General features: G+C 45.0%; 1 protein-coding gene, 1 long non-coding RNA gene and 1 pseudogene across 2 annotated transcripts; 1 reads left to right on the top strand and 2 right to left on the bottom strand.

Annotated features, from left to right (window-relative positions):
* Nucleotides 1-464: 464 nt before the first annotated feature.
* On the bottom strand, nt 465-18219 carry LOC134761429 (uncharacterized). The gene is made up of 3 exons (XR_010140026.1): nt 17532-18219; nt 9652-9800; nt 465-2328 (listed from the first exon to the last, which is right to left on the bottom strand). It is a non-coding gene; the product is annotated as an uncharacterized LOC134761429 (long non-coding RNA).
* Nucleotides 6656-8351, bottom strand: LOC129059709 (small ribosomal subunit protein eS10-like; annotated as a pseudogene).
* CDKN2AIPNL (CDKN2A interacting protein N-terminal like) lies at nt 17912-27732 on the top strand. Its single transcript, XM_002815890.5, has 3 exons — nt 17912-18519; nt 20131-20230; nt 26889-27732. Exons 1-3 carry the CDS (start codon nt 18281-18283, stop codon nt 26898-26900), a joined length of 351 nt encoding a protein of 116 aa, XP_002815936.2. The 5' UTR covers nt 17912-18280; the 3' UTR covers nt 26901-27732.
* The last annotated feature ends 222 nt before the right edge of the window (nt 27733-27954 follow it).

Genomic DNA, 27954 nt, shown 5'->3' with positions numbered 1-27954 from the left:
GCATTCTTCCTCCTGAGAGGGGGGCAGGGCAGGATGAGAAATGACCTCCATTTAGCTAAATTCAGGATGGAGATGACATCCGTGTCACTATCTTTTGCTTTTTATGGAAAAAATATCTCTTTAGGCAGATTTCTTACATAGTTGCTTAATCTTGTCTACAATGTGCTTTATTTAAGAGTTTCACTCTCAGAGGAGGATTTTGTTCTTCAGTTCTGGAGTGATCTCTATCACCAGTGACTAAAGGTAGGAATGGAATAATTTTCTCCCTTTTATGCTTAGGAAGCTATCCTTTGGTGTTAATAGAATTAAGACTAAGGAAACAGATGAGTCCTCCTGAAAGCTAAAATCATCTCTGGAATATATACATATGTAATTTGGAAATACATAAATTTATACAGTAAAAGAGAAACAGCTAAAATCTGGATATGTACAAATACAGAAGAATACAAATATAAAGCATTTTTATTGTTTTGACATTAATTATTCCTTTTTTTGAGCAGATGTTGGAGCACAGAAAGCCATACCCCAAAATATGATGCTTCGGCATGCTGAGTGCTTTGAAAATGGAAGGGCCTCAGAAATAATCCTCAGTGCCAGGGTCTCCCTCTGACCTCCCCCTACCTCCCTTTCTCTCTGATCCTGTCTCTCCCAAAGCACAGAATGAAGCTGTTCTCTGAAGTTCCCTTATCTACCTAGAAACTGGACCCCCAGAGAGGAACACAATTTGCCTTTGATCCCTTCCCTGAAATTTCATTAACCAGAGAAAATTAAAACTTCTATCACAAAGGAAGAGACTGAACATTAAACACCATAGCTACAGCCCAGACAAACTTCTTCCCAAACCATTGTTTGTTCTCCCGCCTGTTAAATTGCCAGAGAATTATTCACAAGATAAAGTCTGCCTTCTGGGTCCATTCATTCCCCACTAAAAATCTTTTACTCCTACACCCTCATGTCTCCTTCCTCCATGAAGAAGGGTCTATAAACCTCTAGGCCTCATTGGGTTATTGGGTAATCCTTCTCATGCAGTTCCCCTGTGCTCTGCATGTTAAATAAATTTGTATGCCTTTTTCTCCTACCTGCCTTTTGTCATTTTCAGTGAACCTTCAGAAGGTAAAGGCGGAAGCTTTCCTTCTTTGCCCCTACAGTGTCAACAACAGCCAGCCAGGCAAAGGGTTTCAGAAACCCAAGTGGGATTAAGATGATTAGCCACATGGCTCTATTCTACAAACTAGTGGTCAGAATAACAAGAGTTTGCTTATTAGGAGGCCGAGGTGGGAGAACTGCTTGAGTTCAGGAGTTTTGAGACCAGCCTGGGCAACACAGTGAGACCCTGTCTCTATTTAATAAAAATAAAATAAAATAAAAATGTTTAAGCTTGCTTAAACATCTTCAAAGCTTTCTAAAAACAAATGGCTGTGTCCATATATATATTTAATTATAAAAAAATCATGTAAAATATTTAATCATGTTCAATCATGCATGTATTGTAGACCTGTGAGATGGCCATTCTTTTGAATTCTCCCAATGACTTAGGAGCTCTGTTCAATCCCAGAAAGTTTTTGTATCTTTCAGACAGCTCTAATTGTTTAAAAGTCTTCCATTTAAAGATGAAATCTAGCTTTATATAGCTCTCACTCTTTGGCCTTATGCTTGCCTTGAAAATTAAGGAAGAACAAGCCATCTTCTACAAAACAGCCTTCAAGGTCTGAAGACATTACAGGGCTTCTGGAACTGCATCCTCTGCTCCTCCAGTAACCTGGTCTGCAGTTCTCCTCCATCTTCCTGTGAGCACTTTAGTTCACCAATGCTACATTTAAAATAAGACACTCACACTGAAATTCTCCTGGTATGGCCTGAGGCTAGCAAAATAGTGAAGGACTGACTTTCTGTGATCTGAAAGCTGAACATCGATCCAGTGAAGTAAAAGCAGCTAGTAGAGTACTGTTTTAAGAATACCAGTTTTAAGGTTTCTGGCAGAGGAAAGACTTGTCTGATTCAACAGAAAAAAATAAGCTCATATTTACAAAAGGTTAAAACATTCACGCATTTTGATACAGAAATGCCATTTTATATGAACACAAGTAATGGATTAACAGACAAGCTTTGCAAGACAGAAGCTAACCAACCTGACTTTAATCGTCACTACCTTTGCAGTCAGGAGCTGGGTAACTTCCTGCAGTAAGAAGCCTTAGGGGAATGCAATTTCCATTGCTTTGTGATGTTAATTTAAGGCAATTATCGTAAGTAGACTCCCAAAAAGTTTTGCATATTATTTGTCCTTGTGAAAGCCCAGTGCTGTTGGAGAGTCGGGATGCTGGAGAAGCCCTAGGAAAGGAATAGTCAGAATTTATGTTTTGTTTTGTTTTTGTTGAGACAGTCTCACTCTGTTGCCCAGGCTGGAATGCAGTGGCACGATCTCTGCTCACTGCAGCTCCCTGCCCCCAGGGTTAAAGTGATTCTCCCACCTTAGCCTCCTAAGTAGCTGGGATTATAGGCACGCGCCACCACATCCGGCTAATTTTTGTATTTTTAGCAGAGAGGGGGTTTCACCATGTTGGCCAGGTTGGTCTCGAACCCCTGGCCTCAAGTGATCTACCTGCCTTGGTCTTCCAAAGTGCTGGGATTACAGGCGTGAGCCACTGCACCCAACCTAGAATTTACTTTTTTTGTTTGTTTTTGTTTTTGTTTTTGTTTTTGTTTAGAGACAAGTCTTGCCACATTGCCTAGGCTGGCCTTGGACTTCTGGGCTCAAGGGATCCTCCCAAGTAGCTGGGATTACAGGTGTGCACCACCACACCTGACTTAGATACTTCTGTAAGAGCTGAAGATCCCAAAGTTTGAAAACTTATAGCGTTTTCCAACTTTCCTTTGAAAGGCTTGGAAACCCTGCTCCAAGAGCACTCTCTACTTAGGTTTTTTTTTTGAGACAGAGTCTTGCTCTATCACCCAGGCTGAAGTGCAATGGCACAATCTCGGCTCACTGCAACCTCCGCCTCCCGGGTTCAAGCGATTCTCCTGCCTCAGCCTCCCAAGTAGCTGGGATTACAGGCGCCTGCCACCACGCCTGGCTAATTTTGTATTTTTAGTACAGATGGGGTTTCAACACGTTGGCCAGGCTAGTCTCGAACTCCTGACCTCAGGTGATCCACCCACCTTGGCCTCCCAAAGTGCTAGGAATACAGGCATGAGCCACCGCCTCCGGCCTCCATTTAGTATTTTCATGGCACCTGCATTTTCAGTTTTTCCTCGACAGGAAGGGCAAAAATAAAACTGCTTCTCCAGTTCCTTTGGCTGTATTAGAACAGTTTGGTTGTATATGGAGGGGAAAAAATGGACATTTTTTTCTCCTTGACACTTCCGAGGCCACTGTGTATTTAAGTTATGTGCTGAGCTTGACTGTGGTGGGAAGAAAGGTCACCCTGGGGTCCATGGCTCAGTGGTCCCGTAACCCACTAGGAGGTCTCCTTGAGCCATTTCTGGGGGTGGGAGGGGATTCACCTGTTGGATTGTCCCCCCAACCCCCCACGTTGCATGGATCAAAATCGGAACAGAACAGCTGAAAGTGCTGGAGGATAAATAAGGACCAGCTGGAAGGCTGGGCGCGGTGGCTCACGCCTGTAATAGCACTTTGGGAGGCCCAGGCGGTTGGATTGCCTGAGATAAGGAGTTCAAGACAAGCCTGGCCAACATGGTGAAACCCCATCTCTATTAAAAATACAAAAAGATTAGCTGGCCATGGTGGCATGTGCCTGTAATCCCAGCTACTCAGGAGGCTGAGGCAGGGGAATTGCTTGAACCAGGGAGGTGAAGGTTGCAGTGAGCCGAGATCATGCCACTGCACTCCAGCCTGGGCAACAGAGTGAAAATCCATCTCAAAAAATAAAATAAAATAAAAAAAGGACCAGCTGTTTTCCAGCCCCATGTTTCAGTGCCAGGGCCTCTGGGCCAGGCACTTCTATTGAACATCAGCCACAGAGCTGGGGGGCTGCACAAAGAGGAAAGAGGCTGCTCAAAAGAGTCTGGAAATTCAAGAATGTGAGAGTAATGATTGCTGTAGCTGTTCACCAGCTTTAAAGAGTAAGCCTGCAACTCGTAGGTATGGAAACTTAGTATAAACCTGGATTTGGCAAAACATAGTAAAAACTTTAAAAGTGTGCATGAGGGCTGGGCACGGTGGCTCACACCTGTAATCCCCAAACTTTGGGAGGCTAAGGCAGAAGAATTGCTTGAGCCCAGGAATTCAAGACCAGCCTGAGCAACATGACAAAACCCTGTCTCTATGAAAAATTTAAATAAAATTAGCCGGGCCTGGTGGCGTGCCTGTAGTCCCAGCTACCCAGGAGGCTGAGGTAGGAGGATTGCTTGAGTCCAGGAGGTCAAAGCTGCTGTGAGCTTCCACCAAAGGCTGTGTCCCCAGTTAAAAAAAAAAAAAAAAAAGCCAGGTGCGGTGGCTCACACCTGTAATCCCAGCACTTTGGGAGGCTGAGGTGGGTGGATCACGAGGTCAGGGGTTTGAGACCAGTCTGGCCAACATAGCAAAACCCTGACTGTACTAAAAAAAAATACAAAAATATTATCTGGGCGTGGTGGCAGGCACCTGTAGTCCCAGCTACTCTGGAGGCTGAGGCAGGAGAATTGCTTGAACCCGGGAGGCAGAGGCTGCCATGAGCTGAGATCATGCCACTGCACTCCAGCCTGGGCAACAGAGCAAAAAAAAAAAAAAGGAAAAACCCTAGATGTCCGTAGAAGTTCAGTTTTCAGAGGTTGAAGGGGGAAAAGTTTCCCCTTCAACCTCTGAAGATTCACTGAAAATGAACTGACAAAACGTGCAGATTAATAGGAGAAAAAGGCATACAAATTTATTGATGGGAGGGGGAAATTGGGGATCACAAAGTGATTACCCAAATAATCCTATGGTGCCCAGATGCCCTCAGATGCTTATATAACTTTATTCACAGAGGAGGGGAAATGTAGGTCATTCTTTTGAGGGGCAATAAATGATTATTAGGGAGAATGAATGAACCTTGGAGAACAGAAATTAAGCTGTAAATGATCCTCTTTGCAGTTGAGTGAGCCTTAGAAACAGACATGATCTTGTGAAAAGGTCAGTCCAAGTAGGGTTTTATTCCTCAATCTTCTTTTTTGCAGTAGATAATGAGATACATGGGAGGTGATGGAAAACAGTTGTTTTCTTTGGTGGATCCAGTTTCTTTTGTTTTTGTTTTTGTTTTTGAGACAGAGTCTCCACTCTGCAAACTCTGCCTCCCGGGTTTGAGTGATTCTCGTGCCTCAGCCTTCCAAGTAGCTGAGATTACAGGTGCCCACCATCATGCCTGGCTAATTTTTGTATTTTTTGTTTGTTTGTTTGTTTTTGAGACAGAGTCTCGTTCTGTCGCCCAGGCTGGAGTGCAGTGGCTCACTCAGCTCACTGCAAGCTCCGCCTCCCAGGTTCACACCATTCTCCTGCCTCAGCCTCCCGAGTAGCTGGGACTACAGGTGCCTGCCACCACGCCCGGCTAATTTTTTTTTTTGTATTTTTAGTAGAGACGGGGTTTCACTGTGTTAGCCAGGATGGTCTCGATCTCCTGACCTCATGATCCACCCGCCTCAGGCTCCCAAAGTGCTGGCATTACAGGTGTGAGCCACTGTGCCCTACCTAATTTTTGTATTTTTAATAGAGACGGGATTTCACCATGTTGGCCAGGCTGGTCTCAAACTCCTGGCCTCAGGTGATCCGCCTGCCTTGGCCTCCCAAAGTGCTGGGATTACAGGCGTGAGCCACTGCACCCAGCCCACAAATTTATATAAGTTTTACATGACACAGTAGTCTTCAGAAATGAGGACTCAAAAAGCAGGTAAAATTGTGTTATTTTTATGCTTAAGGTTTTTTTGTTTTGTTTTGTATTTTTCAGATGGAGTCTCTCTTAGTTGCCCAGGCTGGAGTACAGTGGTACCATCTAAGCTTACTGCAACCTCCACCTCCCTGGTTCAAGTGATTTTCCTCCTTCAGCCTCCTAAGTAGCTGCGACTACAGGCGTGCACCACCTCCCCCAGCTAATTTTTTTGTGTGTATTTTTAGTAGAGATGGGGTTTGGCCATTTTGGCCAGGCTGGTCTTGAACTCCTGGCCTTAGATAATCTGCCTGCCTTGTATGCTTAGGTCTGTCGGAACATGGACAGTTGTGGAGTAATGTGATTGGAGAACAAAAGGGTTATGCTCAGCAGGGCACAGTGGCTCATGCCTGTAATCCCAGCAAATTTGGAGGCTGAGGTAGGAGGATCACTTGAGCCCAGGAGTTCCAGACCAGCCTGGGCAACATAGCAAGATGCCATCTCTACAAAAAATAAAAAATTAGCTAGGCGTGGTGGCACCGCCTGTAGTCCCAGCTACTGGGAGACTTAGGTGGGAGGATTGCTTGAGTCTGGGAGATGGAGGCTGCAGTGAGCTGTGATTGCCACTACACTTCAGCCTGGGTGACAGAGCGAGACCCTATTTAAACCAAAAAAAGGTATGATCTAATGATAATAAACTCAGTGAAACCTAGTAAGGCCTATTTGTTTAGATTCTTTTTCTCCGTGTCTTCAGGAATAAGGATGTTCCTGCCTTCTGGCTACAGGAAGGGTACCTCTTGAATGAAGGCCTTATGACCTGCTTTAGGGGAGAAGGTCAGAGAGTAACTTTCTAGGTTTTTGGTTTTTTTTTTTTTTTTAGTTTTCTTAAATTTTTTTTTTTTTTTTTGGCTGTAAGTTTATTCAATGCAAAATAATCCTCTCCAGTTTTACTGAGGTGGCTGACCACATCCACCATCAAATCCGCCTCTAAACTGGAATTCGGTTGCTGACCCAGCCCCAGCCTCGGCTTTCTTGTCAGCACCAGGGGGCAAAACACTCCGTCTGTGGGTATCTCTGTCGGCTTCCCCTCTTGTGAGTCTTGCAGGTCACTTACCCTCCAGACCTTTAGGCTGAGGCTTGCCAGTCTCTGGATGGCTGTGGCATAGGGTGGCAGGCACAATTTCCAGGAGCAGATGAAGGTAATCACAGAGATACTGGATACCCTCATTGGTAAGGTACCAGTAGAAATGTCTCCAGGCAAACTGTTCCTTCACGTAGCCTCGGGACTTGGGAGACTGCATGGCCTTCATGACATGAAGGTTGGGCACATTCTTGTCTGCCAGCTCCGGGTGCTTAGGCATGTAGACCTCCTTCTTGGGCACCATGATTCCCTCCTTAAAAAGGAGTTCATAAATGGCAATCCAATTCTTCTTAGGCATCAACATCTCTGTGGCTGTAGGCAGCTCCAGCCCAGCTGGAAAGGCCTTCCTAGGTTGTATGACCTGTTTCGGGGGGAAGGGAGAGGAGAAGGGATGGTGAGAGTGACCTTCCTGTTGCTGCTTTCTCAAATGCCAAGGTGCCATGTTTTAGGGTAGCATGTTCTGACTCCATCAATACCAAAATATAATAATAATAATTATAAGAATAAAGAAAAAATAGACCAATCTAATTCATGAATATTTAAAAATCATAAATAAATTTATAGCAAACAAAATCCAAAAACACACTGAAAGAATAATATGCTATTCCAAATGGAGTTTAATCTAGGAATAGAAATAAGGTTTGATATAAGAAAATCTACTAATGTAAGTCATTATATTAATAATTCTACATAGGAAACATGGTTATCTATAAATACTGAAAATGCAAAATTAAATATTTGTTCTATTTATTTCTTTTTCTTTTCTTTTCTTTTCTTTTTTTTTTTTGAGATAGGGTCTTGCTCTGTCACCCAGGCTGGAGTGCAGTAATGTAATTATAGGTCACTGCAGCATGAATTCCTGAGTTCAAGTGATGCTCCTGCCTCAGCCACCCAAGTAGCTAAGGCTACAGGTGTACATCACCACTCATGGCTAGAATATCCATAATTAGCTTAGGGTTTCTAGGTCCATAATAAAAATAATTAGTGAGGAATATTCTGTAAGGTAGTCTTAGAAGGAGGGAGAGGAGAGAAAAGAGGAAGAAGAATAAGAATAAGGAGGAGGAGGAGAAAAGAGAAGGAGGGAGAAACTAGGAGGAAGAAGAAAAGGAGGAAGAGGAAGGAGAAGAAAGAGGGAAGAAGAAGGAGAAGGAGGAAGAGGAAGGAGAAGAAGACGAGGAAGAGGAAGGAGAAGAAAGAAGAAAAAGAAGAGGAGCAGGAGGAGGAGGAGAAAAGAAGAAGAAAAGAAGAGGCCGGGCGCAGTGGCTTATACCTGTAATCCCAGCACTTTGGGATGCCGAGGCGGGCGGATCACGAGGTCAGGAGATTGAGACCATCCTGGCTAACACGGTGAAACCCCATCTCTACTAAAAATACAAAAAATTAGCAGGGAGTGGTGGCAGGCGCCCTACTCGGGAGGCTGAGGCAGGAGAATGGTGTGAACCCGGGAGGTGGAGCTTGCAGTGAGCCGAGATCACACCACTGCACTCCAGCCTTGGCAACAGAGCAGTACTCTGTCTCAAAAAAAAAAAAAAAGAAAAAAAAGAAAAGAAAAGAAGAAGAAAGGTGGTCTCGGTGGCTCATGCCTGTAATCCTAGCACTTTGGGAGGCTGAGCACTTTGGGAGGATTGCTTAAGCACAGGAGTTGCCATGCTGTAGCATGGGCAACATAGTGAGACCTTGCCTCTATGATATGGTTTCTCTGTGTCCCCACCCAAATCTCAACTTGAATTGTATCTCCCAGAATTCCCATGTGTTGTGGGAGGGACCCAGGAGAAGGTAACTGAATCACAGGGGCCGGTCTTTCCCATGCTATTCTTGTGATAGTGAATAAGTCTCACGAGATCTGATGGGCTTATCAGGGGTTCCTGCTTTTGCTTCTTCCTTATTTTTCTCTTGACACTGCCATGTAAGAAGTGCCTTTTGCTGCCATGATTCTGAGGCCTCCCCAGCCGTGTGGAACTGTAAGTCCAGTTAAACCTCTTTTTCTTCCCAGTCTCAGGTATGTCTTTATCAGCAGTGTGAAAATGGACTAATACACTCTACCAAAAAGAATTTGTTTTTTTTGAGACAGAGTCTCACTCTGTCACCAGGCTGGAGTATGGTGGCACAATCTCGACTCACTGCAAACTCTACCTCCTGGGTTCAAGTGATTCTCCTGCTCAGCCTCCCGAGTAGCTGGGACTACAGGCGCACACCACCATGCCTAGCTAATTTTTGTATTTTTAATAGAGACGTGGTTTCACCTTGGGCAGGATGGTCTCAATCTCTTGACCTTGTGATTTGTCCACCTCGGCCTCCCAAAGTGTTGGGATTACAGGTGTGAGCCATCACGCCCAGCCAAAATTTTTAAAAATCAGCTGGACATGGTTGTGTGTACCAGCTGCTTGGGAGGCTGAGGTGGGAGGATCACTTAAGTCTAGCAGGTTGAGGTTGCAGTGAGCCTCGAATGTGACATTGCACTCCAGCCTGGGCAACAGAGTGAGACTCTGTCTCAAAAGAAAAAAAAAAAATGGAAAAGAAAAGGTGGAGCCTAATTTCCCTACTTGTGAATGTGTACTGGACTTAGTGACTCACTTTCAATGAATACAGTAAGTAAAAAATGATGGCATGTGACCTATGACCCCAAGTCACAAAAGATAGCATGGCTTCTTCCTTGCTTTTTCTTGGTTCACTTACTCTGAAGGAAGACCCCCTGCCATGTGAGGACACTCAAGCAGTCTTGTGGAGAGATCCATGTAGTAATGAACTGAGATCTGCTGCAAACAGCCATGTGAATGAGCCACCTCGGAGGTAGATCCTCCAGCGCCAGACAAACCTTCACATAACTGAAACACCAGAAAACAAATTAAGACAGTCTTGAATTCCTGATTCACAGAAACTATGAGATAATGTTTATATTTTAAGACACTACATTTTGGACCAATTTGTTATGCAGTCATATGACTAATACAGAAGGCAAAATAAAGACATTTTCAGGTAGACAACAGGTGAATGAACTTGGCCCCAGCAGACTTGTACTACAGAATTTTTTTTTTTTTTTTCTTGAGACAGGATCTTGCTTAGCCTCCTGAGTAGCTGGGACCACAGACACATGCCATGACACCTGGCTACTTTTTGTTTGTTTGTTCGTTTATTTTTGAGATGGAGTCTTGCTCTGTGGCCCAAGCTGGAGTGCAGTGGCGATCTCAGCTCACTGAAACCTCCACCCACTGGGTTCAAGAGATTCTCCTGCCACAGCTTCCCAAGTAGCTGGGATTACAGGCACGGGCCACCACGCCCAGCTAATTTTTGTATTATTATTATTATTATTTGAGACAGAGTTTCCCTCTGCTGCCCAGACTGGAGTGCAGTGGTGCAATCTCGGCTCACTGCAGCCTCCGCCTCCTGGGTTCAAGTAATTCTCCTGCCTCAGCCGCCCGAGAAGCTGGGATTACAGGCATGCACCACCACATCTGGCTAATTTTTTGTATTTTTAGTAGAAACAGGGTTTCACCATGTTGGCCAGGCTGGTCTTGAGCTCCTGACCTCAGGTGATCCACCCACCTCGCCCTCCCAAAGTGCTGGAATTACAGGCATGAGCCACCATTTTTGTATTTTTAGTAGAGATAGGGTTTCACCATTTTGGCCAGGTTGGTCTCAAACTCCTGACCTCAGGTGATCTGCCCACTTTGGCCTCCCAAAGTGCTGGGATTACAGGCATGAGCTACCATGCCCAGCCTTAATTAATTTTTTTATTAATTAATTAAGGCTGGTCTTGAACTCCTTGGCTGAAGCAATTCTTGCACCTTGTCCTCCTCAAGTGCTGGGATTACAGGCATGAGCCATCTTGCCCGGCCTGAGGATTTCTAATGTAAAATTTTCAGGTAGAAGGAAAATGAAACCAGATGGAGGGTAAGAGATACATAAGGAATGGATAACAAATAAAGTGGTAAATATATGTAAGATCTAATGTTTCATTGGATTTAAAAATATACCACAACACTAAGAAGGCCTAGATAAATGGAGAGATATACTATGTTCATGGATGGGGGGATTCGATATAATGATGTTAATTCTCCCCGAGTTGATCTATGGACTAAATATAATCCCAATTAAAATACCAGCAGCATTTATTTCTAGAAATTGATGCTAAAATTTATATCAAAAAGCAAAAGCTAAAACAGCCAAAACAGTTTTGTAAAAGAAGAACACATTTGGAGAACTCATACAACCTGATTTTAAGACTTACCATAAATCTATAGCAGAGTTGGCAAACTGGCCTACAGGTTAGCCTGCAGCCTGTTTTTGCAGGGCTTAAAAGCTAAAACTGCTTTTTCCAGTTTTAAACGGTTGAAGAAGGAAACAATAAAAATTCCTGCTACAATAAAAATGTAGCAGGAATTATATGTAGCCCACCCTTTACATTTGCAAACTCATGAGCTATAGTAATCAACACAGTATGGGTTGGGTGTGGTGGCTCATGCCTGAAATCCCAGCACTTTGGGAGGCTGAGGTAGGTAAATCACTTGAGGTCAGGAGTTCGAAACCAGCCTGACCAACATGGAGAAACCCCATCTCTACCAAAAAAGAGAAAAAAAAATTAGCCAGGCGTGGTGGTGCACGTCTATAGTCCCAGCTACTTTGGAGACTGAGGCAGGAGAATTGCTTGAATCTGGGAGGCAGAGGTCGCAGTGAGCCAAGATCGTGCCACTGCACTCTAGCTTGGGTGACAAAGACTCTGTCTCAAAAACAAAAACAGGCTGGGCGCCGTGGCTTATGCCTGTAATCCCAGCACTTTGGGAGGCCAAGGCCGGCGGATCACCTAAGGTCGGGAGTTCAAGACCAGCCTGACCAACATGGTGAAACCCTATTTCTACTAAAAATACAAAATTAGCCAGGCATGGTGGCGCATGCCTGTAATCCCAGCTACCCTGAAGGCTGAGGCAGGAGAATCGCCTGAGCCCGGGAGGCGGAGGTTGCAGTGAGCCGAGAAAGCACCATTGCACTCCAGCCTGGGCAAGAAGAGTGAAACTGCGTCTCAAAAACAACAACAACAACAAATGTCACAATATGGTATTAGCAAAAGGACGGACACATGGATCAGTGGAACAGAATACAGAGTCCAGAAATAGACTCACACATATATGTGGTTAATTGATTTTTGACAAAGTTACCAAGGCAATTGAGTGAAAGAATAGTCTTTTCAACAAACTCTGCTGGAGCAATTAGATACTTACATGAAAAAAAAAAGGAGATAGTTTCTATCTCCAGAGCAAAGGGCAGGTTTATTTACTGTCCAGATAAAAGTAATTGCTCTGGAGAAAAGGTTGGGCAAATATGCTTGTAGTTCTTCGTTATTAATTATTGATGTTCTTTCAATTTAGAGTTCCTCAGCTGTGATACAAACCCACTTTGTATACCTCATCTAACTGGGCCCCTTGGCATAGCCCCTGTGGGACTTGGGGGACAAGGGGAACCAGGGCAAACATGAAGCTCATGCTGTTTGTTGTGCTGTGAGTAATAAAGATCTTTGTCTTTGTCTCAAGATCTGTGTCTTTTGCCAGTATCCTTTGAAATTGTTGTATGGATACTTGTTAGGTTGAAAGTAGGAGTAAAATCTTACATCCTTTAGTGTTCTTTTTTAATCACAGCTCACTGTAGCCTTGAACTCCTGGGCTCAAGCAATCCTCCTGCCTCAGCCTCCTGAGTAGCTGGCATTACAGGCAAGTGCCATTACTCCCAGCTAATTATTGTAGTTTTTGTAGAGATGGGGTTTCACCATGTTGGCCAGGCTGGTCATGAACTCCTGGGCTCAAGCAATCCTCCTGCCTTGGCCTCTCAAAGTGCTGTGATTACAGGCATGAGCTATGCGCCTGGCACCTTTATTGTTTTGCTTTGAACCTAAAACTGCTCTAAAAAAAAAAAAAAGTCTATTAAACAGCAACAACAACACCTCAAAGCAAATATGGGAAAGGTTCATGTTGTTGGAGCAGGTAATGTGGTGTCTGTTACATTACTCTCCATAATTTTCCATATGTTTGAAATATATATATTTTTTCTTTTTTTTCTTTTCTTTTCTTTTTTTTTTTTTTTTTTTTTTTTTTTTGAGATGGACTCTTGCTCTGTCGCCCAGGCTGGAGTACAGTGGCGCGATCTTGGCTCACTGCAAGCTCTGTGGCTCACTGCAAACTCTGCCTCCTGGGTTCACACCATTCTCCTGCCTCAGCCTCCGAAATAGCTGGGACTACAGGCGCCTGCTACCACGCCCAGCTAATTTTTTGTATTTTTAATAGAAACGGGGTTTCACCATGTTAGCCAGGATGGTCTCGATCTCCTGACCTCGTGATGTGCCCGCCTTGGCCTCCCAAACTGCTGAGATTATAGGCGTCAGCCACCGTGCCTGGCCTGAAATATTTCATAAGCAAAAAATTAACTCTAACAAAGGGAAAAAAGAAAGGGGAAAAAAAGGGGGCAGTGATCTGAATAGACATGTCCCCAAAAAGATATACACACAGCCAATAAGTACAAGAAAGATGCTCAGGATCATTACTTATTAGAAAAATGCAAATCAAAACAACAATGAGGTATCACTTTGTACCCCCTAGGATGGCTATAATTTAAAAATTAACAAAGGGAAAATACTAAGTGTTGGCAAGAATGCGAGGAAGTTGGAACCCTCACGCATTACCAGTAGCGCTGTGGAGAGTAGTTCAGACTGTGTAGAAAACAGTTTGTTCAAAAAGTTAAACACAGCTGGGCACGGTTGCTCACACCTATAATCCCAGCACTTTGGGAGGCTGAGGCGGGCAGATCACCCGAGGTCAGGAATTCGAGACCAGTGTGGCTAACACGGTGAAACCCCTGTCTCTACTAAAAATACAAAAATTAGCCAGGCGTGGTGGCAAGTCCCTGTAGTCCCAGCTACTTGGGATGCTGAGGCAGGGGAATTGCTTGAACCTGGGAGACGGAGGTTGCAGTGAGCTGAGATCACGCCACTGCACTACAGCCTGGGCAACAGAGTGAGAAGCTGTCTCAAAAAAAAAAAAAAAAAAAAGTCTGAATCATGAAAAAATGTTAGAAACAATAAACTGGTCAATAACTGGACTTGTCACATTGTTCTGTGAAGTGTTAATTATTATTATTATTTTTTTTTTTTTTGAGACAAGGTCTTGCTCTGTCTCCCAGGCTGAAATGCAGTGTTGCTACTATAGCTCACTGCAGCTTTGAACTCCTGGGCTCAAGCGATCATCCTGTTTCAGCCTCCCAAGCAGCTGGAACTATAGGTGTATACCACCATACCCAGCTAATTTTGCAATTGTTTGTAGAGATGAGGGTCTCACTGTGTGTGGCCATTAACAATTTTTTTTTTTTTGAGACAGTCTTGCTCTGTTGCCCAGGCTACAGTGCAATCGTGCGATCTCAGCTCACTGGAACCTCTGCCTCTCAGGTTCAAGCGATTCTTCTGCCTCAGCCTCCTGAGTAGCTGGGATTACAGGTACGTGCCACCACACCTGGCTAATTTTGTATTTTTAGTAGAGATGGGGTTTCGCTAAGTTGGCCAGGCTGGTCTCGAACTCCTGACCTCAGGTGATCCGCCTGCCTCAGCCTCCCAAAGTGCTGGGATTACAGGCCCATGAGCCACTGTGCCTGGCCAATATTTTATACTGCTTAACATTTTGAAAGCATAATGTTAACAACATCACATTTTTTTTTTTTTAAAAGAATACCTGGCCAGGTGTAGTGGCTCATGCCTGTAATCCTAGCACCTTGGGAGGCTGAGGCAAGAGAATCACTTGAGCCCGGGAGTTTGAGACCAGCCTGGATAACATAGCAAGATCCCATCTCTATGAAAAACTTAAAAATTAGCCGGGCATTGTGGCACACACCTGTAGTCCCAGCTACTCATGGAGGCTGAGGTGGGAGGATTTCTTGAACCTGGGAGGTCAAGGCTGCAGTCAGCCATGATATGGCACTGCACTCCAGCCTGTATGGCAGAGCAAGATTCTGTATTAAAAAAAAAAAAAAGAATACCTATTTGTGCACTTTTGGGTTTACAATTGTATGAATGTCTGAATATGTTCGTCCGTACGTTATGTATATGCATATGCTCCATAATTGTCACAGATACGCTAAATAAGGTAGTTGCTGCATGACCTTTAGCTTTTTCACACCCCATTGGCAGGATTGGCTGTGTAACTGCAGCTGCTGTTTGCAGAGCCTGGGTTCCTATTTCTGAGCTAACCTCTGTACTATACAATCAGGTGACCAAGACTTTCTGAGCTAACCTCTGTACTATACAATCAGGTGACCAAGACTTTAGCTCAGAGAACCCTCAACAACTTTGAGTTTTTCTTTTTTTTGAGACAGAGTCTCACTCTGTCGCCCAGGCTGGAGTGCATTGGCGCGATCTCGGCTCACTGCAACCTCTGCCTCCTGGCTACACGCCATTCTCCTGCCTCAGCCTCCCAAGCAGCTGGGATTACAGGTGCCCACCACCACGCCTGGTTATTTTTTGTATTTTTAGTAGAGACGGGGTTTCACCGTGTTAGCCAGGATGGTCTCAATTTCCTGACCTCGTGATCTGCCCGCCTCGGCCTCCCAAAGTGCTGGGATTACAGGCGTGAGCCACCACTCCCAGTCTAACTTTGAGTTTTTCTAAGTTTGGTCAGCGGCAGTTGGAAGAAGAATTACCTGGGGCCTTGATTCTGAACATCCAATGGTGAGCCTGGGGGAGTCTGTCATTTTAACGAGCCTCTCAGGATGTGTGACCTGAACTCACTTTTGGGACTTTTAGGTCTGTGCACCAATTCCTGATTGCTGGGAGTAGCTGACTCTGTCTTTCGTCTCACAGGCCTGTTGACACTTTGCTTGCCCACATGAGCATGAATATCATGCCTCCCTGTTGTTAACCATTATGCCATATCACTGAGCTTGGTGCTGGGTCTTCAGGCTCATTCTATGCGGACTGCCCCGTATTTCCATGCTTTGTTGAGGCTCTGATTTCTGGGGACCCTAATGCCCCAAAAGAAGCTGCAGAAGCAGCAGACAGGACGTAATCAGCTCTCCCCACAGGCCACACTCACAATACAGGACCTGCACTGGAGCCCTAGATCGTGGATTCTAGGCTCACCTCTGTACCCCAACCTCACATTTGATTGGGGCAATGGGGAAGCCTATTAGGTCAATAATCTCTCAAAGCTGGTGAAGGCTCAAGTGACTCCTTGTGCGAAGGGAAAACTTTCCTTTGCTGAGGTTTGCGAAAATCAATTGATAAAAGGCAGATTAAGAGGAGAAAAGGCAGCCAGGCGCTGTGGCTCACACATATAATCCCATCACTTTGGGAGACCGAGGAGGGCGGACCACCTGAGATCAGGGGTTCGAGACCAGCCTGGTCAACATGGTGAAACCCTGTTTCTACTAAAGATACAAAATTAGCTGGGCATGATGTCAGGTGCCTGTAATCCCAGCTACTCAGGAGGCTGAGGCAGGAGAATCACTTGAACCTGGGAGGCAGAGGTTGCGGTGAGCAGAGATCACACCATTGCACTCCAGCCTGGGCAAAAAGAGTGAAATTTGCTCTCAAAAAAAGAAAAAAAAAAAGAGGAGAAAAGACATACAAGTTTATTAATGTGCATAGTTAATCACAGAGTGATTACCCCATCATCCAGAGTGTGACTATTTTAGATGGGTAGTAAATGATCTTTAGGGTAATTCAATGGGCTTGAAGAACATGCAATGGCCTGGGACAAAGCCTGTTGGGCCTGCAGAGGAGACAAGGGTTTGTGACAAAAGTCTGTCCTGGTGTGTTGACCATACTTCAGTCTTTCCTCCTGCAAAACAAGTTCACTTAATGAAAACTCAGGGAGGGAACCAGAGGTAATTGTTTCCTTTGGCGTTCTGGACTAAATTTAGGCAGATAAGGGAACAACTTCATCTTGTGCTTTGGGAAGAACAAAGAATTGACAGACAGGAGTGTGTGTTGGTGGGGGAGGTCACAGAGACCTTGAGGCTTCTTCATCAGTTCAGCATGTCAAAATACATTTTGGGGTATTGGTTTCTGAGTCCCAACACCCAGTTACTGTAGTTGAATGCTTCCAGGGATGGAAAATTCACCACTTAAAAGGAAGCTCTTTTTTCTCTCAGTGTGTCTGCTACCTGAGACTTGAACAGACAGCAGTCATGCCAGCTAAATAAAAACTTTCAGGTTCAGCCAGTCACGATGGCTCATACCTGTAATCCCAGCATTTTGGGAGGCTGAGGGAGACGGATCACTTGAGCTCAGGAGTTCGAGACCAGCCTGGGCAACAAGGCGAAACCCTGTCTCTATTTAAAACCAAGTCCAAACTTGCTCATTTCCTCTGGACACATTCTTTCTGGCTCCTTCCAGCATCTTTTGCAAACACAGGTGTCACTGTTCTGGTTAAAATCCTTCAGCGGCTCCCCATTCTTGGGATCTAGCCAGGATCCCTGCCTGGCCTACTGGCCTTGCTGACCCCTGCAACTTCATCTTCTCCATTCTCTACCTGCCCTGCCCCGCCCCCCAACCCCTCCTACCCTCTATCTTGCAATTCTCTTACCAGGCCATGCTGTCTCTTGCTTTGACCGACTCCCCTTTACTCAGAAAACTGCTCATTCTTCACTTCTCCAGGATCACTTCCCTGACCCCAAGACTAGATTGGGTCCCTTGCTTATTCATGGTTGTAGCACGCTGGACTTCTCTTTACTAATACTTGTCAACGTTGAAATTCTCCATTTACTTGAGCAATTATGTCACTAATGTCCACTCCTCCACTCCATGGTAAAGTTCAGGCGAGCAGGGCTCCGAGTGTGCTCTCATTGCCTCTCCAGCACCTAGCAATGTGCCTGGCAAGTATTCACGGGATGGATGGATTACTCGCTCCAGGAAGGCGGGCCCCAACTTTCGTGGCTGTGGAGACCCCTGGTGTCGCTCAGGATGAGGCGGTGCCCGGGGAACTCTCAGGGCAAGGGCACAGCATAGCTCTGGCTGGCATCCAGCTGCCAACTGGAAGAGGGCGCTCCGACTCTGTGTTTAGGGACCGCAGTTTTCCCACCGGTTCCCCGCAGGGTCGACCGCAAAAGGCGCTAGTAGCCCTGGGTAGACCCAGGGCGGGCGCCACGGGCTGCGGCGGTCTGAGGAGCCAGGAGCCGCTCTGTGCCCCCACAGGCCGCCGCTCCGGGCGAGGGCGCTCCAGGTTGGTCTTCTGGAGCAGTCGTGCGCTGACGGGGCCCCTCTGGCCGGCAGGCGGTGGCGCAGTGCGCGTCGGGAAGGCGGCGGGCTATCCGGTCCTCGGCTGCGGCGGGCACCATGGTCGGTGGCGAGGCGGCTGCCGCAGTTGAGGAGCTGGTTTCGGGGGTGCGGCAGGCGGCCGACTTCGCGGAGCAGTTCCGCTCCTACTCAGAGAGCGAGAAGCAATGGAAGGCCCGCATGGAATTCATCCTGCGCCACCTGCCCGACTACCGCGACCCGCCCGACGGCGGTGGCCGCCTGGACCAGCTGCTCTCCCTCTCCATGGTCTGGGCCAACCATCTCTTCCTAGGCTGCAGGTGCGGACCCCTGCCGGCCGACTGATCCTGTCCCCTGTCTTCCGACCCTCAAGGCCTCTCCCGGGGCTCACCCCTGACCCGAACCTCTGCCCCAGACTGAACCCACGCCCAACCTCCATCCGCATTGGTCGGCCCGAAGACTGATTCCCACCCTGGAGGCCCCTTGGAAAGATCCTTACCTTTGAGCCTCAGTTTTCTCTTCTGGTAAAAGGGTGGTTATGATGACTGTAATAATTAAAGGGTGAAGAGCTAAATACATGGCGGGTTCAAAAGTTGCTATTGTTATTTGTATTACTATTATTATTAGCTCAAACCATCACCTTTGCAGTATGCATTCGAAGTCCGTTAGCTCCTGTCACCTACATGGCAAACGTGCAGAGAGAGAAACGGAGATCCCCATTTTACAGATGAAAAAGGTTAGGGAGAGAAGTGATATACCTGGGGCCATGCAGCTTCTGGCAGGATTGATGGATTTTAATCACTAATGAGAGGACGTAATCTGTATCCTATGGCTTTTTCTCCTCACTCCACAGCCCACGGGGTCCTAAGTAGGAACCAGCTTCACCTCTGCTTTCCCTCTTATGAAAATGGCCGATGCCTTTTTGTGAAGGTCTCAAAGCCTACTTCATCCTGGCTGCAGCACCAAAAGAACAAAGGCCCGCTTTTGAAGTGCCTGATAAGGCATTCCCTTCACCCCTCCATGAGGAAGGTGGCAAATCTTGAGACTCCCTGTTAGAGAGCCTCGATTTTCCTGAAATTGTGTTAGGAAAATAGGGTGACTTGATTTGATCTTGGTTTCTATACCTATTATGGCTGCCTGACTCTGGTCATTTGGCCCCTCCAGGCCTAAGCCACTTGGTTTTGCTTCACATATTGGGGTTTATTAGAACAGTACGTAGGGAAGCAATGCCAGAGGCACCCGTCCCTTTTCCCTGCCTTCTAGGTGCTCCTGGGAAATCCTGATTTTCCATGGTTAGGCAAATGTCAGAGAATTGGGGAAATAAATAATGTTTTTGTTAGACTAACATTACATGTATTTAAAAAATAAAAATATTTTGGTCCTCATCCTGTATCTGAGAATATCTGTTGCTGGATGTACAGTGCCTCTGTTCTTCTCAATCTTGAAACCTCTGCTGTACTGGTATTTCTGAAGTCCACTTCTGTATCTACAAGTAAGAAGTGTTCACAGGGCCAGGCACGGTGTCTCACGCCAGTAATCCTAGCACTTTGGGAGGAGGATCACTTGAGGTCAGGAGTTCGAGACCAGCCTGGCCAACATGGTGAAACCCTGTCTCTACTAAAAATAAAAAATTAGCCAGGCATGGTGGCACACGCCTGTAATCCCAGCTACTTGGGAGGCTGAGGCAGGAGAATTGCTTGAACCCAGGAGGTGGAGGTGGCAGTGAGCCGAGATCACACCACTGCACTCCAACCTGGGGGACAGAGCAAGACTCCATCTCAAAACCTTGTGCTGAACATGTATAGGTTTGCCCTGCAGTATCAGGTCAGTTCCCTGAGAGCTGATTTTATGGTTGAGCAACCTGCAGTTTCTTGTTAATCCACAGTGACAATTCTTCCAAGGTTTTTACCTTACTACTTTTTATTGTGCAGTTACAATAAAGACCTTTTAGACAAGGTGATGGAAATGGCCGATGGGATTGAAGTGGAAGACCTGCCACAATTTACTACCAGACGTGAATTATTGAAAAAGGTAAATAGGATTTCCAAGTGCATGTGATGAAATGGTGTAGAGTTAACAGTCCCTGCCTTAATGACACTATATTAGAGTATATTGTTTTTGAATGCTCTTGTTTACTGCCCCAAAGACCTATACCCTTTCATTTTTATTTCCCCATAATTGGTATAAGCCTTTTCATAAGTAGTTGACAACTCATTGTGGTAAATTACGCATTGTTGATGAGGTAACACATAAGCTTAACCTCTTCCGGTTATTTAGGAACATTGTTTTAAGATTTTTGCTTGAAGTTTAAAAAAATGTTGGCTAGAATACTTAAGTTTCCTACTTCTTAAAAAATCTTGTTGGTAAGAGAGTAATTAACTCATGCTTACCCGGGGTGTGAGTGCCGACCTGACTTCTTTGGCTTCTCTGATTTGCTGATAAGAACGTGCCTGGAGCAATGTTGATACCATAGCTGTTCTCTATCCTGTGGGGTCTGATCTCAGGCAATGGGCTTTTTACAGTGAGTCTTGCCTAGAGTCTTGAATCTGGACACTGGAGCTGGGGCTACAGAGTGTGGCAGAAAGAACCTCAGAATATGGAGCTGGGCATCCCAGCTATTAATACTTTTCAGAGTCACCCCCAAAACGTGCTTGTTTCACATTTGTCTGCTCAGGCAGCAGAATTAATTGCTCGCTTATCTTCCGCACTTTATCCAGGCCTCTTTTAAAGCAGTTGTGACCTTAGAGATGGTGTCTAAAGTTTTATTTAGTCTTTACAACTCCCAAACCTAGTATACTTATACCCCAGAGAAGGTACTCAGAAAATACTTATAAAATCGACTGAAGCAGTAGAGTAAAAAGCTGCTGGCCCCTTTTTAGGTCTGCTCTTAGAAACATAGGTAAGCCCATTCCTCCACATTTAGGTCTTGTCTTGGGAGGTGGGGCACATATAGAGGTCCTCTTCCATATGGGTGTCAAGGAAATAATCAAATCCTCAGTTGCTCATAAAGTATTTCAGTCCCAAATAGCACATCCCACTTGATTTTCAGGGTGGTTTGTTTTTCTTAAAAAAGTATTCTTTTAGTTTTAATCTGAACCTGGGGAAAAGCTTCAGGTTGGTTTTCGAGATGCTATTATGTTTTTAAAATCAGCTGTTACTTCAACACAGTACTCCTGACAAAAAAATAAATAAGTAAGTAAAATCAGCTGTTTTTTGTTTGTTTGTTTGTTTTTGAGAGGGAGTCTCCCTCTGTCACCCAGGCTGGAGTGCAGTGGTGCGATCTCAGCTCACTGCAAGCTCCGCCTCCCAGGTTCATACCATTCTCCTGCCTCAGCCTCCTGAGTAGCTGGGACTACAGGCGCCCGCCACTACGCCCAGCTAATTTTTTTTTTTTTTTTTTTTTTTGTATTTTTAGTAGAGACAGGGTTTCACCGTGTTAGCCAGGATGGTCTCGATCTGCTGACCTCGTGATCCGCCCTCCTCAGCCTCCCAAAGTGCTGGGATTACAGGTGTGAGCCACCGCACCCGGACTAAAATCAGCTGTTAAAAAGGGGCTACTGTTTTTAGCCGGGGAGCAGTGTGAATTGGGAGTGTGTGGCTTTTTGGATCTTCTCATGTAATACTTAAAAAAATACTGGGCAGTCCTTGGGTGTTCTATAGTGAGGTTCTTGGGGCCCAGCCAGGGAGGAGCTAGATAGTTTCTGGCTGCTGGAGTATACCTTATGGGGCAGGGGCAGGGGCAGGGGCAGACATAGACAGGGAATGAGGTGAGCCTTTATTTTTAATTTATTTTTTAGATAGAGTCTCACTTTATCACCCAGGCTGGAGTGCAGTGGCACGATTTCAGCTCACTGCAACCTCTGCCTCCCAGGCTCAAGAGATTCTAGCGCCGCAGCCTCCCCAGTAGCTGGGATTATAGCCGGGTGCCACCACACCCAGCTAATTTTTGTATTTTTAGTAGAGGCAGGGTTTTGCCATGTTGTCCGGGCTGGTCTTGAACTCCTGGCCTCAAGTGATCTGCCCAGCTTCCCAAAGTGCTAGGATTACAGGCGTGAGCTACTGCACCTGGCCAAGCCTTTATTTTTTAACTGCTTGTGGTAGATTCTTTCCTTTTTGTTTCTAAGAGGTTTTCTGATTTTCCTTTTATTTTTTTTTTTTTTGAGACGGAGTTTTGCTCTTGTTGCCCAGGCTGGAATGCAATGGTTCAGCTCACTGCAACCTCTGCCTCACGAGTTTAAGTGATCCCTTGCCTCAGCCTCCCAAGAAGCTGGAATTACAGGTGACTGCCACCACGCCCGGCTATTTTTTGTATTTTTAGTAGAGATGAGGTTTCACCATGTTGGCCAAGCTGTTCTCGAACTCCTGACCTCAGGTGATCCACCCACCTCAGCTTCCCAAAGTGCTGGGATTACATGCGTTAGCCACTGTGCCCGGCAAGGTTTTCTGATTTTTTATATCAGTTCTCCATTATACTTCTCTGTCTTGTATGTTTTCTGAAAGGTATCTGAACTCTTTCCAGTCATGTTGGGTATTAGAGATCAGAACACCTAATGACATTGGGCTGCAGACCCCAGTAGGAGACTAAGGAGGTTTGGCACGTCCCAAACATTATCTGTAGACCAGTGTGAAGTGTGTGTGTGTGTGTTAGGAAGGGTCTTTCTGAAACATCCTAAAGGAGTTTTATACCTAAAAAATGTACAGAGCCCCTGCCCTGGGATGTTCATTCTTGACACTGTCGTTGCACAGCATGAGTCTACAGAGAAGAGTCCTCAGGCATGAAATTATCATCTTGAAACCAGTGCCGCCATCTTACTAATCATTAGCAGTTAGCTATGTGGAAGAAGCCTATACAGAAGCCATACTTCTATAGCATTTTTGAATTGTGTGTTGCAACTTCCTTCAAATAAAACTTATATTTTTCTAAGTAGCCAGGTTTAACTTTAGTCTGTTGATGCTACTGTAAGTGAAATTCAGCTGATCCTGAAAAGTGAGATACTTAGAGGGTGCATAGAGTTTTGCCAGTTTTGTTTTGAGACAGTGGTCTCTCTCTGTGGCTCAGGCTGGAGTGCAGTGGCTTGCTTATGGCTACCCGCAGCCTTGACCTGCCAGGCTCAAGTGATCCTTGCACCTCAGCCTCCCCAGTAGCTGGGACTACAGGTGTGTACCACCATGCTTGGCTAATTTTTGTAGAGACTGGGTTTCACCATGTTCCCCAGGTTGGTCTCAAATGATCCACCCGCCTCAGCCTCCCAAAGTGCTGGTGTTGTGAGTCACTGTGCCTGGTGAATCTTTAAGACTCTTCTAGATAAGCCCATTCTGAGAACGAGTCATCTGATCTATGTACCATGACAAATTTGTGTGGTATTGAGTGCTGTCCCCTCTCCATTGAATGCCACTGGAAAGAGAGCCATGAGGACTTTGCAGCAGTTTCGTCCTTTGCCTGCAGTTTTTGCACACATGACAGAGGATGCTGAAAAACATGAGGCAACATTGCCAGCCCATAGACAAAATACTCCTGATGTCCAGCCATACACCTGAAAATGTCTGTTGTTGTTCTGCCCAGAATTGATGCTTTAGCTAAAAAATTAGAGTTTAGTTGGGTTTTAAAGCTAGCTACCAAGTGGAAATAAATTGCCTGGCATTGTTGGTATCTCAAGACAGACAGTGATGATGATTTGGAGACATAAGCTCTTTAAGATTTTAAAAATACTTTATGGCTGTTCTGCAGCTTTGAGGCAAGTAGATCTCTGCAATCTGTCCAGCTCTTTTTTTAAGTCTGAGAAAAGAAATGAGCATTGGTTTCTGACAGGTGGAATTTGTTGGACAGTTGCAGTATATGATTTTTTTTCTTTTGAAAGGGGATTCAAACACACATACATTGAGTAAACAATCTTGATTATCTAACTGCCATCCTAGGCTCCTGCTGGCAGCCTTTGTGGTTGCTCACCTTACCAATTAATGAGCGATAATTAACAAAGAGCAGCAGCTGACTCAGGAAAGGTATCATTGCTATGACTGTCAGAATTAATATTTCCAAGGTAATGTCTTAAGGAGAAAGGAATGATTGACTAGGAAGCTATCATTATTGACTCAAAGAAAGAAGCTGTCAACCTAATTTAAGTGGTCCGTTTTTTTCTGAGAACATTTTTATCCCAAGAGGGAAAATGGCAGTATGAAAAGTGACTATGAAGGCTGGGCATGGTGGCTCATGCCTGTAATAGTAACACTTTGGGAGGCTGAGGCAGGCAGGTCACGAGGTCAGGAGTTTGAGACCAGCCTGACCAACATGGTGAAACCCCGTCTCTACTAAAAGTACAAAAATTAGCTGGGCGTGGTGGCACGTGCCTGTAATCCCAGCTACTCAAGAGGCTGAGGCAGGAGAATCACTTGAACCCGGGAGGCGGAGGTTGCAGTGAGCCGAGATCGTGTCATTGCACTCCAGCCTGGGCGACAGAGCGAGACTCTGTCTCAAAAAATAATAATAATAATAAAAAAGAAAAGTGACGATGAAATTTGAAGGGCCAGGTGCAGTGGCTCATGCCTATAATCCCAGCACTTTGGGAGGCTGAGGTGGGCGGATCATTTGAGGTTGAGAGTTTGAGACCAGCCTGGCCAACATGGCAAAACCCTGTCAACTAAAAATACAAAAATTAGCCGGGCGTGGTAGTACATGCCTGTAGTCCCAGTTACTCTCGAGGCTGAGGCAAGAGAATCGCTTGAGCCTGGAAGGCGGAGGTTGCAGCAGTGAACCGAGATGGCACCACTGTACTCTAGCCTGGGCGACGGAGTGAGACTGTTTCAAAAAAAAGAAAGAAAAAGAAATTTGAAAGAAAAGTTAGAAAAACAAGTGTGCCTGCTTTTGTGCATTGTGTCATCTTGGCAAGCTCTGAGGTACTAGAGCTGCCGCTGCCTTGGTGGAAGCAGCCTTGATTCTAAGATGTTGCAAATGTTGGTGAGTATTAAAAAAAAAAAAAAAAAAAAAAAATCAGCCTGGCCCGGTGGCTCTGCCTGTAATCCCAGCACTTTGGGAAGCCGAGGTGGGAGAATTGCTTGAGCCCAGGAGTTCCAGACCAGCCTGGGCAGCATAGTGAGACTTTTGTTGCAACAAAAAATAAAATAAAAACTACCTGGGCATGGTTGTGCATGCCTGTGGTCCCAGCTACTCGAGAGGCTGAGGTGGGAGGATCACTTGAGCCTGGGAGGTTGAGGCTGCAGTTAGCCATGATCGTACCACTGCACTCCAGCTTGGGTGACAGAGTAAGACCCTGTCTCAAAAGTTAAAAAAAATCAGTCTGTCAGATTAGTTAAATCAGAGGTCTAAGTTGTACCTCAAGATAAACGCTCATTGGAGCTACTTGTCTTTTACTCTTTATCCACTAGAAATAGAAGCCAGAAAAGGTGTGTCTGATCCCACAGACCAGTCTTGTCTGGAGCTTATGAGTCAGTAGTGTATCACCTGCAAACACCTGTGGAAAAGATGGTATACACAGCAGCCCAAACCGGCGGCAGCTGTATGCTTCCATAGCCTTGGTCTGTCCTGTCATTTGAGAGATGGCTTAGGGGATTTTTTTCTCTTTGGACTTAAGATGGTTTCTTTAGGTAATACCGCATTCTCCTAAATGGTGAAAGTCTTCTTATAATTTGCTTTTGCTGAGGAATTTTGTTTTTTCATCTGAAAAAGACTGACTGGGGCCAGGCACAGTGGCTCACGCCTCTAATCCCAGCACTTTGGGAGGCCGAGGTGGGTGGATCATGAGGTCATGAGTTCAAGACCAGCCTGGCCAAAATGGTGAAACCCCATCTCTACTAAAAACTACAAAAATTACCCGGGTGCAGTGGCAGGCACCTGTAATCCCAGCTACTCGGGAGGCTGAGGCAGGAGAATTGCTTGAACCCAGGCAGCAGAGGTTGCAGTGAGCCAAGATCGTGCCACTGTACTCCAGCCTGGGTGACAGAGTGAGACTCCGTCTCAAAAAAAAAAAAAAAAAAGCACTGACTGGTCTAACTAGGAAATAGGTCATACCTTGAAATCTCTGATTACTAAAAAGACTCTCAGATTGATTCACTTGCACTGCTAAATGTTAAGGAAATTCATTCAAATACAAGGTGACAGCCAAAGTGATTTTTTCACACCCTGTTTAAAAGTTGTCTAAAGCCAAGTTTAAATTTACCAAAGGTGCTAGAGAGTACCCAGAAAGAATAGCTCTGCTTCATTTCACCACTATTTGAAGACAAGCTTTTACAGTTTCTAATAGTGTGAAATCCAGAAATATATAACCTTCACATCTAAATATCCTGACTCAATGTGAAATGTTGTGAATTACTACCTGAACTGACTGCTTTTAATTTAGAACAATAAGTGTTTGTGTGACTCTGCTTTTAGAACCTTTCACTGTAAAGCATGCCAGCAAAAGTTGTATTTTAAGCATTTCCATTATCACTTTAAATTGTGAACATTTATAGATTGCAAGTGACAAGACAGGAAAATCAAGTTCTGGCTTCCAAATGGATGGTGTGGTCAATGTTTTGCTGAATTTTCTGTATGTTGTAAAATATTAATAATTTCTGAGTATACTTCCTGTCTGGATAGTACATAAATATTACATCACTGCTATATTTTAATTTATGAAGATGAATTTGATTCACTGGACTACATGGTTATGTAACCTTTTCTTTTCTTTTTTCCCAGCATCAAAGCTAAGCCAGAAGATTTATCACATTTTCATCATCAGCTACAGGATTAGAAAGGAGGCTGGGATGAATGTGACATAGACCACAGCAGCTCTCTTAAGACTTCTGGTATTACCAACATAAAGAGGCAGGTGGAATGAGAAGGACTCTGTCTAGATTGGCTTTTTTAACGTTCTCATTTTCCCAGGAGTTATCACTGTAAAAGTATGCATGGATATTTATGTATTTATAAATCATGCACTGTAAGATGAGTTCATCAACATTGTAAAAGCCCTCTTTTCTGTTTTCAGTTTTGTTTTGTTTTTTTTTTCTTACCGACAAGGTCTCACTCTGTTGCCCAGGCAGGAGCACAAAGGTGCAGTATTGGCTCATTGCAGCCCCGGACTCCTGGGCTCATATTTTCAGGGTTTTTTGTTTTTTGTTTTGTTTTTTTGAGACAGAGTCTTGCTCTGTTGCCCAGGCAGGAGTGCAGTGGCGCGATATATTTTCAGTTTTTAAATGTCAGAATTTTTATTTAAAATGCCTTTTTGGGCTGGGCACAGTGGCTCATGCCTGTAATAATCCCAGCACTTTGGGAGGCCGAGGTGAGCAGATCACCTGAGGTTAGGCGTTTGAGACCAGCCTGGCCGACACGATGAAACCCCGTCTCTACTAAAAATACAAAAAAAATTAGCTGGGCGTGGTGGCGGACATCTGTAATCCCAGCTACTCAGGAGGCTGAAGCAGAACTGCTTGAACCTGGGAGGTGGAGGTTGCAGTGAGCCAAGATCACACCATTGCACTCCATCCTGGGCAACAAAAGTGAAACACCATCTCAAAAAAAATAAAACAGTAAAGTAAAATGCCTTTTTGTTGTTGATGTAATAATGGCAGGTAATTAATTTTATAGTTTAGATTTTTCAACAGTGTACCTTTAAGTGCGATTCTCTTTTATGGCCTTTTTCTTCCCCCACCAAGGCAAATCAGATCCTTTCATTCCTATTTCCACCTGAAATTTATACCATACCTATACCATACCCAACTACCACACATACTCATCCTTTTTTAAGAAATGAGAATCAAAT

Source organism: Pongo abelii, chromosome 4, assembly GCF_028885655.2.
Source record: "Pongo abelii isolate AG06213 chromosome 4, NHGRI_mPonAbe1-v2.0_pri, whole genome shotgun sequence".
NCBI classification, from domain to species: domain Eukaryota; kingdom Metazoa; phylum Chordata; class Mammalia; order Primates; family Hominidae; genus Pongo; species Pongo abelii.
Note: the sequence above shows the minus strand (reverse complement) of the source record. Positions and strands in the feature narration are given on the sequence as shown.